General features: G+C 34.3%; 1 protein-coding gene across 17 annotated transcripts in view; it reads left to right on the top strand.

Moving 5' to 3' along the window:
* DGKB (diacylglycerol kinase beta) overlaps positions 1-14,539 on the top strand; it is a 394,311-nt gene that overhangs the window by 136,733 nt on the left and 243,039 nt on the right. For 14 of the 17 annotated variants that reach the window (XM_084510955.1, XM_084510954.1, XM_084510947.1 and 11 more), the window contains 2 exons: positions 4,082-4,180; positions 14,002-14,034. In XM_084510955.1, the coding sequence (XP_084367081.1) occupies positions 4,082-4,180; positions 14,002-14,034 (132 nt within the window). The remainder of the gene's footprint in view (positions 1-4,081; positions 4,181-14,001; positions 14,035-14,539) is intronic. The other 3 variants (XM_084510952.1, XM_084510951.1, XM_084510948.1) reach the window with 1 other exon arrangement.

Below are 14,539 nucleotides of genomic sequence, written 5' to 3'. Positions count from 1 at the left end.
TGGTATTGTCATCAGGAATGGATAGTGTGTACTTAAGAAATTATATATACAGAATATTCATAGAGGGACTTAATTGTTGCAACCAAATAAATGTGTAATATGCTTCAACACAATATAGTGTCTTGATGTACAAATATACATTCTAAAAAACAGAATTCCTGATACATTTTGTGGAGTCTTATAAGAGTTTTCATTACTGGTAAAAGTCAATTTTATGGTGAATTTAGGGTAAAACCCTAATGGGTGGTGAACTGAAATGAAATTGAAGGCATCTGGTAGGATACAGCAATTTCAAGTGTCTATGAATAATAGCAGCGACATCTTGATAGTATACTAATCTGTGCACCAAGCCTCATATATACAACTTCTATGCACACCTTATTCAGCAGGAAACAGTAACTGGAACTAATGACATTCAGGGAACACTGCCCTTATAAGTGAGATCTTCATGCTAGAGAGAACAATGTCACTATTTCTGTTTGTAGCCTGGGCAGGATTTAAACGTACATGGGGAGGGATTCAGCTGTCTTCTAGTTTTTTGGGTGCCTCCCCCCCCCAGTCCCCTTCCTTTTTCTGATATCGTTATTGTTATTGTTATGGAACAGCAGTTTTTTGTTCAGTGTTTCAAATAATAATCAGAGAGTGAGGCATTAGTGAATGTTTGTTTTCAACATACAAATTTGGATGGTTTGTGACATATTTTTGTAACACAAGAATACAAAATATAAAACAGCATCAAAGAAAATGGATCCAGGATACTTTCAGTTTTAAGCTGTTATGATTACTTAAAAACCAATATTTTAGAAGAAAGCAAATATGTAGTCCAGATTGCTGTCAAAATTTGGATAATTTATTTAGAGAATGAAAGACACAATCCAAAATTTTGAAATGCAGATAATTAAATTTAGGCGGAGGCTATCTCTTCTTAGGTAGATAAATTAAAATGTTCTGCTCTAGATATAGATGTGTTTACATCTTCATAATGTATTTTAATGAGAAATACTTATTGCATAAGGCTTCCTCTTGAAGTCAAAGGAAACTGTAAATTTTTTAGGTCCTCTGAAAAATTATTATCACTCTATTTATATACCTAAATATGAATCTAGACCAGAGTTGTAAAGTTTTTTGCGTCTTAGAGATGCATAGAAACATTTAGAGGACTTTCATAAGCAGTAAGAAATGCTGAAGAAATACTGAGGCATGATTTTTCATTGATGTCTCTGGGAAGAAAGATATTTTGAGAATATCTTTACTGTCTCTCTGCATGTCTAAATGCATAAATATCAATCAAATTACTGGTTAAAAATGAACCTATGTTTTCTGACATTCAGAATAGAAAAGTATTGTTATTGAGGTTTACCTTGACATTTGTATTTTGAAGACTTTTATTCTGTGTTTTCAAGATTTTTATTTTCAAAGTAATGTTATATTTTCAAAATAATTATTTTTTTATTTAATTTTAATGACTCTGGTGTAAGTTAGACACAAGTTAAAAATGAGTATTTTTAAAGTTTGAAACATACTGCAAATTAGATTTTATTTTTAATCCTATTCACTTTTCTTGCAATTCTATAGAAGAACTGCTTTCGCCTCTTTATTTTTATTATTATTTTTTTTTGCTAATAGTAGTAATTTTCTTAATTACTGAAAAAAAAAACCAACAGTGTTTTAAATTTCTAATGTAGGTATGATTTTTGAATGGATATTTTGGAGTTATGTAATTATCACATCCTTTATACATTTTTACCTCCTTGTACAGCAGCACATTCAAGGCTTGTTGCTGATTTATTTTTGTAATGCAGGAGGTTGTTAGTTATTATATACTAATTCTGAGCCTCTTTCTTGCGTTTTAAGTATTCTCCTTTTAAAAAATAATAGGGTCACTTTTAATGTCAAATCACTGATTTAAATCCCCAAATTTAGAGGTATTTGGTGCTATAGCTGTCATACTGAGTTTTCAGCCAGGCCAGTGATTCCTTCTTCCCCATACTCCATATTTTTCTCCACTACCATGGTCTCGTAAATGTTTTTTTTCTCAAGCTTTCTCTCCAGAAAATATGTTGCATTTTTTTTCCTACTTTATAGGCATCTGGTTGTGAGGGAGGTAATATTCTAAGGGAGTAGATTTATGGTAAGGGAATTTTGGGGAAATTAATTTAAAATCTGCTAAAACATTCTTTTGAGATGGGATGCATATTATTTTATATCATTGTGTCAAAGTTATTTTGATTAAAGCTACATATCTTCTACCAATTCTGTTGTCAAAGATCAGCAGAGACTAATAAGAAGATTAAGCTATTTTTTCATAGATAAGTTTGCATGCCTCCGAGTAGCAGAACTGCTAATTACCACTGAATGTGTGAAGATACTTTTATTTGATGTAACATGGCCTGGTGTGCATTAATTATGGTACAAGTATCCTTACCACCGAGGCAGAGAATTAGCATGACAAATGATCTAGATTACAGAGCTACCAAAATACCCTCACAATACGGCTTTAATACTAAGAGTAAATCGAAACTCGTTAGACTTTTATTTTCTGTTGCTAAGTAACTGCCTGAAAAGGTAACTTTGCAGTATAAATGAATATGGACAAGGCTAATATTAGGTGCCATTTAGTTCAAAATTCAGAAATGTTATGTCAACATTAACTGTACCAGATAGCTTTAATGGTAATATGTTCTTTGCAAAGTTTATATATCAGCAACTGGTATCATTTTATTGTAATTTTTGTAGAGTTCAAATGGCATAGTTAAGTGATCTAAGGGAAAAAAGAATCAGTCATTGGAAAAATGTGATCTACAGGTGCAGCTATTGAACTACAGATTGTATAACAGCTATTGAACCTGTTGAACTAATGCTGTGTGTTACCTATTAAACCAGTTAGATCACTTGATCAATAGGATTTTTACTTCAAAATTGATGGTATTTATTACACTTATTGTTTTTATTTAATGCAAATATATGTCTTCTCAAAAGATAAAATACTTGTGCTTAAGATAAATGCATGTGTTACCTGCATTTAATGCACAGTTCATTTGATCAATGCAGAAATAATAAACTTTCATGAAGTTTTACAATAAAACATTGTATTTTACTGTGGCTATCTCTAATACTATGGTGAAGTATACCAATAAATGTGAATGTTTTGCATGAACTAGGTACACAACTGAGCCTTTGTGTTGTGTGTTTGGCATTCCAATTGAGTTAAATCCTAAGATATCAATAGGAACTCTTGATTGATAATACACAATATTTAAATAAGTGTATCATTATTAATATTTGTTGGCATTTTATGTTGATGTTATATACATACTTTCCCTTTCTGCCTTTTTATCAATATAGAAATCAGCCAATGCTTTTTCAGTCAGTAGACTTGAGGATATTCTTTCCATATTCTCAGAGTAGAACTCTTCTTATTGCTTTCATGAAAGCTAGATGAATGCTAGGAATGAAGTAGAAAAAGGAGAGTAATTTAGGTTCTTCAGCAGTCAATGGAAGCTTGAACATTGATTCAAACAAAGTTTCCCCAATGTAGCTTAAAGCTCTTAGGTATTCTTATATTATTCTCTTATATTTCATCTATATTTTCACAGATATTGAAGCATCACAATCAGATCAGTGGTGAGTTTATAAGTTTCAGATGGGAAGTAGAGTTCTACCAGTAATTTCAAAGACTGCCCAAAATTACCTGAGGTCACCCACTAGCAGTAGTACAAAAGTCACTTACTCAGTGCAAGAAGTTGAAACTTTTGATCACTGTAAGCACTGTGCTGATATTACTTTACTGTCATGCAAAGCTCTCATTTTGTGTGCTGGACTACATGTGCAGTTTCTAAACTGGAAAGCATTTTGATCCACTATTCTTCGCTTCAGTATAAATTCACAGCTTTTGTCAATCCTAAGATTTTTTTTTTCACTACAGTGTGTTTCATTTCCCTTGTAATACTCTAGTAATAGTTAGATTAATTTAGCATATCTAAACTCACTCCATTCCAGGATGTGCATTTTCTCAGACTATAGTAGTAAAATATCAAAGTTGAATCTTTTTTTTTTTTTTTTTTTTTTCGTCTTCCCATAGTTGCATAATAAATGTGCTTCACATCTAAAACCTGAATGTGACTGTGGACCTTTGAAGGACCATATTTTACCACCCACATCAATCTGCCCAGTAGTATTGGTGAGTTGTCCATATGTTTATTTCAGATGTAATCTTCTGTTGTAGTTAATGGCTGAGACAATGCTGGTACTGACTGCCAGAGGATTTGTTAAATTCACAGGACCGTGTGAGCCTTAAACACAATGGGTAATTCTGGCTGATTAGTTCATGCACAGTGCTTTATCCTCTGTGTATTGCCTTTTCCTTCATGTGAGAATGAACTTTCTGTAGGGCATAGTATAACTGAAGCTGACTCAGGTTTTATTACTTACTTAGACTGTACTTACCAGAAACTGTATAGGCAGAACACTTCTACATTTTACATCTTTTATAGATCCAGCTTCCCAGAATAATGAAGTTATTCTTATGGACAGTTTTTGCTTGGGATGCATATTGTATATCTGCAATGCTGAGGTCTCTGATCTAAGCCGGAGGTTACCTAGAATGATGACGCTGGTCTTGCAGTAAGCTATGCATCAACGTTATGGTATATTTTATTCTGCAGTAGTGGACAGTAAATTTCTCTGTCCGCAAAAACAATAACTCAATTCAATGAAAATAAAAATGCATTCTAGGTGGTACTGAAAAGAGCTGAGCATCTTATTGTGAGAAAGATATCTTTGGAATTAATTTATGTTATCAGAGATTAAAACAGTTGCTATATACTAATGAAATCATAGCATCATCATGTGTGTGGTCCTCTTAACTTAAATATGCATTAGAATAGAAGTAAGAAGTTTCAGGACTTAAAGAATGATTTACGGCAATGTGAAAAAGCAAGAAAAATTACCTTCTAATCTTAAACCTGTTTCTGATAAGAATATTTATGTTTGCTGTAAATTACTTCTTTTCTGATTAATACTTTCGGCTGTTCATTTGTCAATCTGCTAAGGGATGAATGCTAGACTTTATCCTCAACATGAGTAAACTGATAGTATTCCATTGCTGTCAGTGAAAGTAAAACAGTGGAAAGCTGGCTATAGTATTTATTTATTTAACATTATATAATAGTATTATATACTATTATAGTATATATTTATATACTATATATATAGTGTGTATATATATATATATATATATACTAATAGTATTTATTTAACATTTGCATGTTTGTGCAGAGTAATAAGAGTAGTTACAAGTTTATCTGTAATGGCACTTTGATATTATCTGGTCACGTTCTGAATAATAATTGCAAAAATGTTACAATAATTTTGCCAGATGATTACATTTTGCATTATATTATTTAATTTTCAGGATTTTAAGTCGTACTTTAAATGTAGAAACTCTGTTTTTGCTATTTGGGAGTTTTTATTTTATTGTTACATATTGTTTGCCATTCTTATAAACTGAATAAACCCTCTGCATGAAATTTCATCTTCAATTATATTTGTGTAATTCCATTTCCTCTTCAGAAGAGGAAGACGTATAGAAGAATTAAGATTTTTATTTCACAAGTTGAGTTTACTTAAGTTGTTTAGAGGATATATAAAACCTCTCTAGAGTCAAAATCATCCTTGAATAGGTTAGTCTTCTCTGCAAATTTTGAAGGCATAAGCAGAAATAAGTATGTTTTCCTGTATCAGAATCATGTTTCAGTATTGCATACTAATAATGTAACATAAAACATGTATTTCAGCACTATGTTTGTATATGGTTAAGAATGGAGAATATGTTTTGCTGTGATTTAAAGGGAACTTTATAATTTTGCAGTATATTTATTCACCTAGTAGCTTTTTTTCAAAAATGCATTAAAATCCTGTGTTACAAATAACACATTGATGACCTAATTCCCCTTAAAAATGATGACTTACAATGTACATGTTGTTTATCTCAGTATTTTTTTAATTAGTTTCTCCCATTTTCTGCTAAGGGGATTCCTTTTGAAAAATGTAGGGCCACCGTAATATGAAACCAGCACTTTCAATAATGGCAATCAAAACAGTGACTGTATGGACACTGAAATTGACTAAAGATGTAATAATAAGAGTGTCTGTTAATAGAAATGTGTTAAGACACAGCACATCATAAACCTGACAGTGGAAGTTTTTCATTTAGGACATGAAGTTAGTTTCAATGATCAAAAATAATATACCTTGAATATACCTTGCAATGTTACTTCTATGCAGAAGACAAGAAAAAGCAGATTACCATTTTGGCACAATGTTACAGTGCCTTTCACAGCACATTTACCCTTGAGTACTTTAAGGTATCAGAGAAGAAAATCTCTTTCCTGCTGCTGTGTTTTAACCCTGGCAGTCAGCTAAGCTCCACACAGCCACTCACTCACTCCCCCTGGCAGGATGGGGAAAGAGTCAGAAAGGAACAAGTGAGAAAACTCGTGGGTTGAGTTAAAGACAGTTTAAAAGCTACATGTGCAAGTACAGCAAAACAAGAAATTCACTACTTCGCATCAGCAAGCAGAAGTTCAGCCATTTCCAGGAAGTCAGGGCTCATCACATGTAAGTGTTGCTTAGGAAGACAAGCCTTAATTTAAAAATCATACAGAAAATATCCCTTTGGCCAGCTGGGGTCAGCTGTCCTGGCTGTGTTCCCTCCCAGCTTTGTGTGCTGCCTGTCCAACTCACTGGCATGACAGTGGGAGAAACAGAAAAGGCCTTGATCCTGTGTAGGCACTGTTTAGCAACAACTAATATATTGGTGTTCCAACACTGTTATTATAACAAATGCAAAATGCAGCACCATACAAGCTACTACTATGAAGGCATCAACTCAATCCCAGGCAAAACACGTATACTACCATAGAAGTTAAAGGCGTTGTGGGAAAGACAATATGGCACATGGAAAAAATCTTGTATCTTTGGTCTCCCTTTCATCTGTAACTTTGGAAGTCCAGACTTCTTCTGGAAAACTGTCAAAGTTCATCTCTGACAAAGATGTCTTCTCATTGGTTTTCTTTCTAGAGTACAGGCAAAATCACTTCCCATCTCTTTATGGAACTAAGAAGAGGTATCTATCTTTACCTCTTTCTCATCCAGTATGTGTCATTTTTTCAGTTTTTGTGACGTCTGGTTTAGATTCTTTCTGCTGTCATGAAAGGAATTTTTTATTATTATATTTTTTTTTTTCATAAATTGCAGCTAAAACATCACCATATATTATACCAGACTTACGAAACCGGCCTCTCAACTGCAATTTGTTGTCCAGGACAATATCCTCCATTTTTTCTACTTCCTAATACCCAGCGATATCCAAAACCACTGCTGCAACTGTGAAAAATAAATAGAAAAATTGTCTTTCTTGATCTTAATATCACAGAGAGTTTCTTTTCCCCATAAACACAGTCAAGAAATCATGGGGAAGTATCTACTCCTGAAGTAGATACTGTGTATATTGTGAAAGAATCACACATCTATCTGGAGTCAATATCATGTAAAGATTTCTCATATTTCACTGCAATACTTTTAGATGTTTTAGTGGAATGTAGTCTGTGAACTTTAAAACTAGTCCATTTTTACTTTTTTTGTTTACTATATATAAGGAATGTACAGCGAAGTTTTTTTGCTTGAGTTAAATGAGTTTTGTTATAAACTGTGTGTAGGGATCTCAAGTGATAGTCTTTTAATAGATGTCAGATACACTTTAAAGCTACTCTCTTTTATTTCAGTAACATTTTAATTAATTCATACTGATTGAATAAATGTACATTGAGACTTGTTTCCTAATGAGGGCACATTTAGAGGAAAGGTTTTGCATCATTCTGATATCCTGTGGGTAATTATATTCTAATTATATGGTGGGGGGAAAAAGTCTATAACTCAGTGCTGATATTGTTCATTGGACCCAATTAATTACATGCACATAATGAAAGTTCATGATAAGGTTGACTGGCACTGAGTTTAAAAATCTTTAACTCAATTGAATCCTAGCCTACCAAGAGTACAGAATTAGATCATAACCATGTTAAAAACTGGGTATTGGAATGAGATGAGTGAATAGTGAGGGAAAAATGTTGGTCTCTCCTTATGATACAGCTCATCTCTACCCACCCCCTTTTTAAAGCTGAAAGGAAAAAATGCTACCATACCTTTTATCTTATTCATTTTGTGCCATCCTTTACTTTACTCCATTTATTGATGAACACATAAGATGTCCTAATTCTTATTTATGTTTGTAGAAAAGTAATTAGATTTTTCTATTTCCAAGCAAAATAGATATAATGACAAATCAACCAATAAAATCCTACTATTTAATAGATGTTTATATATTTCATAATATATGATTATTTTGATTCTCCTAACATTAATGTGAGTTCTAGAATTAAGTCTTTTTTACTAAATATCTAACGTAGGTTTTGTAAACTATAATTAAAACCGTTAATTTGGGGGGTGGGAAGGAAATCATGGGATAAATTGTAAAACATTAGGTACCCTGAATACAGAGTGAGCATTACTATATGGCAGTTACCACTGTCTCCATAGTAACCAGTTTATTTCAAAGAGGGGGGGTGACATGGGTCTGGTGGAATATAAAAGGCAAGAAGTGAACAAAATTAAATTTGAAACTGGATGCAATTCTTTGTGTTTGATTTTCAACTTCATTTTTCAGCTCTCTGGGAGATATTGGTCATCATGATAAAAAGTTTGGAAGAACTCACTTTGTTACTTTTCTCTTATAAATTAATTTGTTTTTTCTTTTGTCTAGTGAAAATGCTCAAAATGTTTTAGGACAAAATCATATAAGCATAAATTTTATGTATAAAATAACTGTGTATCATAGAGTAAATTTATTTATACACATCCAATTTAAAATAAGTAGAATTCACTTGACCTCTTATTTTAAAACATAATTAGTTGTACATTTTGGTTTATTTGATTTGGGTTGGGCTTTAGCATTTCATTGTATAAGAACATAAAAGTTCAAAAAATCTTTTGGTTATAACTAGTTCTATTTAGATACAGAAAACAACATACACAACAGATGACAAGTTTTAGCTAAGGAATATTCCTTGTGCAACTAAACAATATACATTTCAATGAGTACCTTCAAACTTACATGATTTTGTATAAATATAGCAAACATGTTGAGATGCTGGCAAAAACTAATACAGATTTAAAACGGAAAATTTTGTACAAGAATTTCTTTCCCTAGCAGTATTCAGAGAGACTAAATAGCTTGTGCATGCACTATAATTACAATGTAATTAAATAGACAATTTTTCGATGTCTGGTAATACATTTTAGTATTACTATTTTCCTGTGAGATAGGTAAATGTTACATAGGAAAGCAGAGATGCAGAGAGAGCAAAAGGGAATTAGCAGTCGTTGGTTGAAAAATGAGCCTTCTTAACCCTCTTAACCCCAGAAGCTGTGGATGCCCCATCCCTAGAGGTGTTAAAGGCCAGGCTGGATGGGGCCTTGGACAACCTGATCTAGTGGGTGGCATCCCTGTCTATGGCAGGGGCGTTGAAGTTAGATGATCTTTAAGGTCCCTTCCAACATGAGCCATTCTATGATTCTTACAGGTTTTCAATTGCAAAAATGATTCTTCTGTTTTTGTTATAGTAGAGATCAGTTTTAACTTAGTTGAATCCAAGCTTAACACGGAGTGCAAAAAGTCAGTGTAGCATGTTTATGAGCAACCAGATTCTTTGAAGCTGAGTTCAGAAACATCATAAGGCTGTTACATACCACAAAAACAGTTATTTCAATATATATGAAGTTCATGAAGTTCTACAAATTCGAGTGCAAGGTCCTGAAATTGGGCCGGGGCAGTCTCAAGCACAAATACAGGCTGAGCAGAGAATGGGTTGAGAGCAGCCCTGAGGAGAAGGACCTGGGGTTTGTGGTTGATGGAGAAGCTCCACATGAGCTGACAGTGTATGCTTGCAGCCCAGAAAGCCAACCCTGTCCTGGGCTGCATCAAAGGAAGCATGGTCAGCAAGCCAAGGGAGGTGACTCCCTCTCTGCTGTACTCTTATGAGACCCCACTTACAGTACTGCATTCAGCTCTAGGCTCCCCACCACAAGACATGGACCTGTTGTAGCGAGTTCAGAGAGGGCCACAAAGATGATCAGCAGGCTGGAGCACCTCTCCTGTGAAGACAGGCTGAGGGACTTGAGGTTGTTCAGCCTCAAGTAGAGTAGAGAAGTAGAGAAGGCTCTGTGAAGACCTTATAACAGCCTTCCAATACCTAAAGGAGGCCTACAGAAAAGCTGGGAAGGGATTATTTGTCAGGGATTGTAATGATAAGACAAGAGGTAACAGTTTTAAACTAAAAGAGGGTAAGTTTAGATTAGATATAAGGAAGAAATTTTTCGCTATAAAGTAGTGGTGAGGCACTGGAACAGGCTGTCCAGAGAAGCTGTAGATGCCCTATCCCTGGAGGTGTTCAAGGCCAGGCTGGATGGTGCTCTAAGCAACCTGGTTTACTGGAAGGTGTCCCTGCCTGTGGCAGGGGGGTTGGAACATAATGATCTTTAAGGTTCTTTCAACCCAAACTATTCTGATTCTGTGTAGGCAAGGGTGTATGGAAGTCTAATAGGAGAGAGAGTAAAGAATAACCTTAGGGACAGACAATAGTGATGAGTTGTGGGCCGGCAACTAGATATAACTTAAAATGATTGAATGGCTGCCATTTCAGTTTATCAGCATCTTATTATTTTAACATTGAACTGTGTTTGCCAAACAGATAATTAGTTAGGAAGATACATTTTCCTCCAGGGCAATTACTAATTTCCTTCTGACTTCAAAGAAATGAAAAAGCTCTTGGTGTATATAAGCACACCATTATATTTGAAGTGTGTTTTACATTTGCAGAGAACTGAATCTGCAATATCATATGCAACTGAAAAGGAAAAAAAAACAAAACAAAACATTTTTTTTTAAAATCTGTTTTAATTGTTGTGCTATTACCTAATATTCATTAGCCAGATTTCCACACACTGAGAAACATATAGAATCCTAAATGGTCTGGGCTGGAAGGGACCTTAAAGGTTATCTAATTCCAACCCCACTGCCATGGGCAGGACACCTTCCACTAGACCAGGTTGCTCAAAGCCCCGCCCAACCTGGCCTTGAACACTTCCAGGGATAGGGCATCCACAGATTCTCTGGGCCACCTGTTCCAGTGCCTCACCACCCTCTGAATAAAGAACTTCTTCCTAACATCTAATTTAAACCTACCTTCTTTTAGTTTAAAGCCATTACTCCTTGTCCTGTCCCTAAACCCCCTATCAAAAACTCTGATGGGTTTTTCTTGTGCTGGGGAGTCCTGAGCTAAATGCAGGACTCCAGGCAGGATCTCACAAGAATGGAGCAGAGGGGAAGAATTGCCTCCCGCGATCTGCTGGCCGTGTTTCTTTTGTTGCAGCCCACAACCCCTTGTTTGGCTTTCTGGGCTGCAAGTGCACATTACTAGCTCATGTTCAGGCTTTCACCCATCAGTATCCCCAGATTCTTCTTCAAAGTGCTGCTCTTTATCCAGTCATTGCCCAGTATTCATGTTTGCGGTTGCCCTGAGCCAGGTGCAGGACCTTGCACTTGTATGTATATTTTAAAATAGTTTTGCAGCTCTTTTGTCTTTCTTCGACAGTGTATGTAATTGCTTACTACAGTCCACGTTTATTTTAGGCTGCAGGTTCAATAATAAGTCTTGGTCCTACTGTTGGGTAACAATGATGCTAATATTTAACGGGTGCAAGATATAAGGCAAGATATCTTCAACCAACTAAATAAACTGAGGCCAATATGCTAAATAAGAAATACTTGATAGTGATTTTGCTGTGTGATTCTTTACGTATTTAAGATATATTAAGCAAGCAACATAATGTGTATATAAACTCACCAGGTAATGATTCCATATGCAAAGCAGTCTTGTTTTTTATCAAGATAATTATTTTAGAAGTATTCCCAAACAACAATCTGCATTATATATTATAGCATTGTCCTTTTTCACGTTTTTGCTATCAGTATTATGAGTGACAAGATACCTCCTTCTGAATGACATATATATATATATATATATATATATATATATATACACATATTTAATAGCAATTGTTTCTTACCAAGTCAGCTCTCAGGTAAAATGGAAGTTTTATATTTCCTTTATAAGTTGGGCATGTGCAGCTCACTGGACAGTTATTCTTGGTAGTGAGTAGGTCACTAATCTTGTCCACAGGATTACTTTCAGCTTCAGCCCTTGGATGTAAAACTACACCTCTGTGAGCTTTCAAGGCATCATGATATGGTGTCCTAATATTGAACCTGCTGATCAGTATATACACATGGTTAGACCTGGAAATGCAGTGAAAATTCTATAAAGTAACTATTTTAGCGCATCTGAATTATAGTTCCATCTAAATCATAAATATGATTGCTTTCCAGTTGTTTTGTTTGTTTTGTTAAGGTTTTATGTTGTTGTTTTTTTTTTTTGTTGTTTTTCTCCAGTTTTCAGGTTGTCTGACTCTTTGATTCTCTTCAGGTGTTGTGTAAATATGGACAGAAATTACATGGAATGGAATTTTTGTAAACAGGTTCTTGAATACAACATACGTTTACAAAATGATAGTCTAAGAGTACTTGATCTAATATTTCGTTGTGTACTAAAGCAGAGCTTTTGTATCCCTTGGAGAAAACCAGGTCTTTAAAGAAAGTAGTGCCTAGGAATCATGGAGCAAACTTTAAAAAAGACCAATCTCACATTCCTCCAGTTTCTTTAAAAAACACTCAACTTCAGTTTTGTATTCAAGTTAAATACTTAAACTTTCATGACTTTCTTCCTGCATATATCTGAGGATACCTTTGGATACCTTTGCACAGGATTCCATGGATTCCATCTGATCTGCTGTGATCGGATTCTTCTGATCAATATATTTTTGCACGCCCACTCCCTATTTGGAGTTTTGAGTATATGTCTTATCCGTAGGCATATAGTATAAAAGACGTAATTATACAGAAGTCATCTAGAATTTTCAGTAATTACTTGACAAATTCTGTAATGATACTAACTACTATAATAATACTAATAATATATCTAATTTAATACTAATATAATAATACTACTATAATAGTAACTACATTATTATTTAGTAATGGTTTTACAATTCTTCTTAGTGTATAAATTCTTTAAAAGTATGTTTTAAATAATCTCAGTTGTGTTCAAAACAATTAAGAAAATACAAATTCATACAAATTGAATAAAAGGCAAGGTGAGAAAAAGCAATTTTTGCTGCATAGGCAATGGATTCCATGTCAGCTTTTAAAATGCAAACATATTTCTACTTAGTAGGCCACTAGTTGCTGTTCATCTGTTTTTTCATGAATATGATATTTCTAAATCTCACTTTTATGTAAAGATTTTAACTGTATGCAAAGAAAGGGTTGAAATACTATTTGAGGATGAATGTTGTGTAGTTTGTCCACTATAGCAGAAGAAAGCTTTTTAAATAAGATTCCTTACTTTGAATGAGGATTCAAAGACTTAGAAGATTATGAGTGCTCTCCAAGTACCAAGCATCTCATTTTACTATATGAAAGAACACAGTATGTTCTTCAGAATATAATTCTTTCATACTGTAAAATAAGATTCTTGATACTTAGGGAGTACTCTTAAATCTGAGGTTTTTTAATATTTTCAGCTGCTGATAAAATGATCCAACACATTATTCCATTACTATGAATTATATGACAGCCAAAACACTGGGGGATTATGGTTGTGCAAATATAGGGGGGGGGCGGGAGAAGGAGAGAGAAAACCACTGTGTACATTAGTTGTTGAGTACAACTGCTGCAAGGTAACATTCATTGCAAGAGTTCTCACCATGACCTTTGCCATCCCAGCTGTTCAAGTATTTCAGTCTAATATTCTCTTTTTCCAACAGACGCTACCTACTTTAGGAGGTTTGCTCCCTGAGGTGCGTAATGGGAGGAATCCATGTGGGCAGGAATACTAACATAATACTATACATTATTCTTGCTAAAAAGTGCATTTTGGGGCTGAACTAAAAATCTAGACATGGTGTTCTGTGTTGTCAGTTGAAAGGCCCTATCGTTTATTAATTCTTTAATCCTTATTTGGATGAAAATTGGATAGATCATTGGATAGATGTCTTAGCTGACAGTGATCTCTGGAGCAGTTCTGAATTTTAGAAACTCCTTCCTCTCAGTTAATAGACAGTGACTTCCAAGTGAGAGTTCAAGAGAAGAAAAGAGGGCATGAGTGGTGGAAAAATGGGTGGAAAACATTGGTGTTGTGGTAAATACTACTTTGAAAGGTATGTGCTCTGGCATATACCAGAAGAACAGAAAAGTTTAATTCTTTGAGCCATCAAAATGTACAATAGCTTTTAAAATGCTGTATTTGGTATCTCTATCAACCTCATGCATGCCCTCTTAACAAAATGATTCACAAACACATAA

Source organism: Aythya ferina (genome assembly GCF_964211825.1).
Source record: "Aythya ferina genome assembly, chromosome: 2".
In the NCBI taxonomy this organism is placed as follows: domain Eukaryota; kingdom Metazoa; phylum Chordata; class Aves; order Anseriformes; family Anatidae; genus Aythya; species Aythya ferina.
The sequence above is the reverse complement of the archived record's forward strand: the minus strand, read 5'-3'. Positions and strand labels throughout refer to the sequence as shown.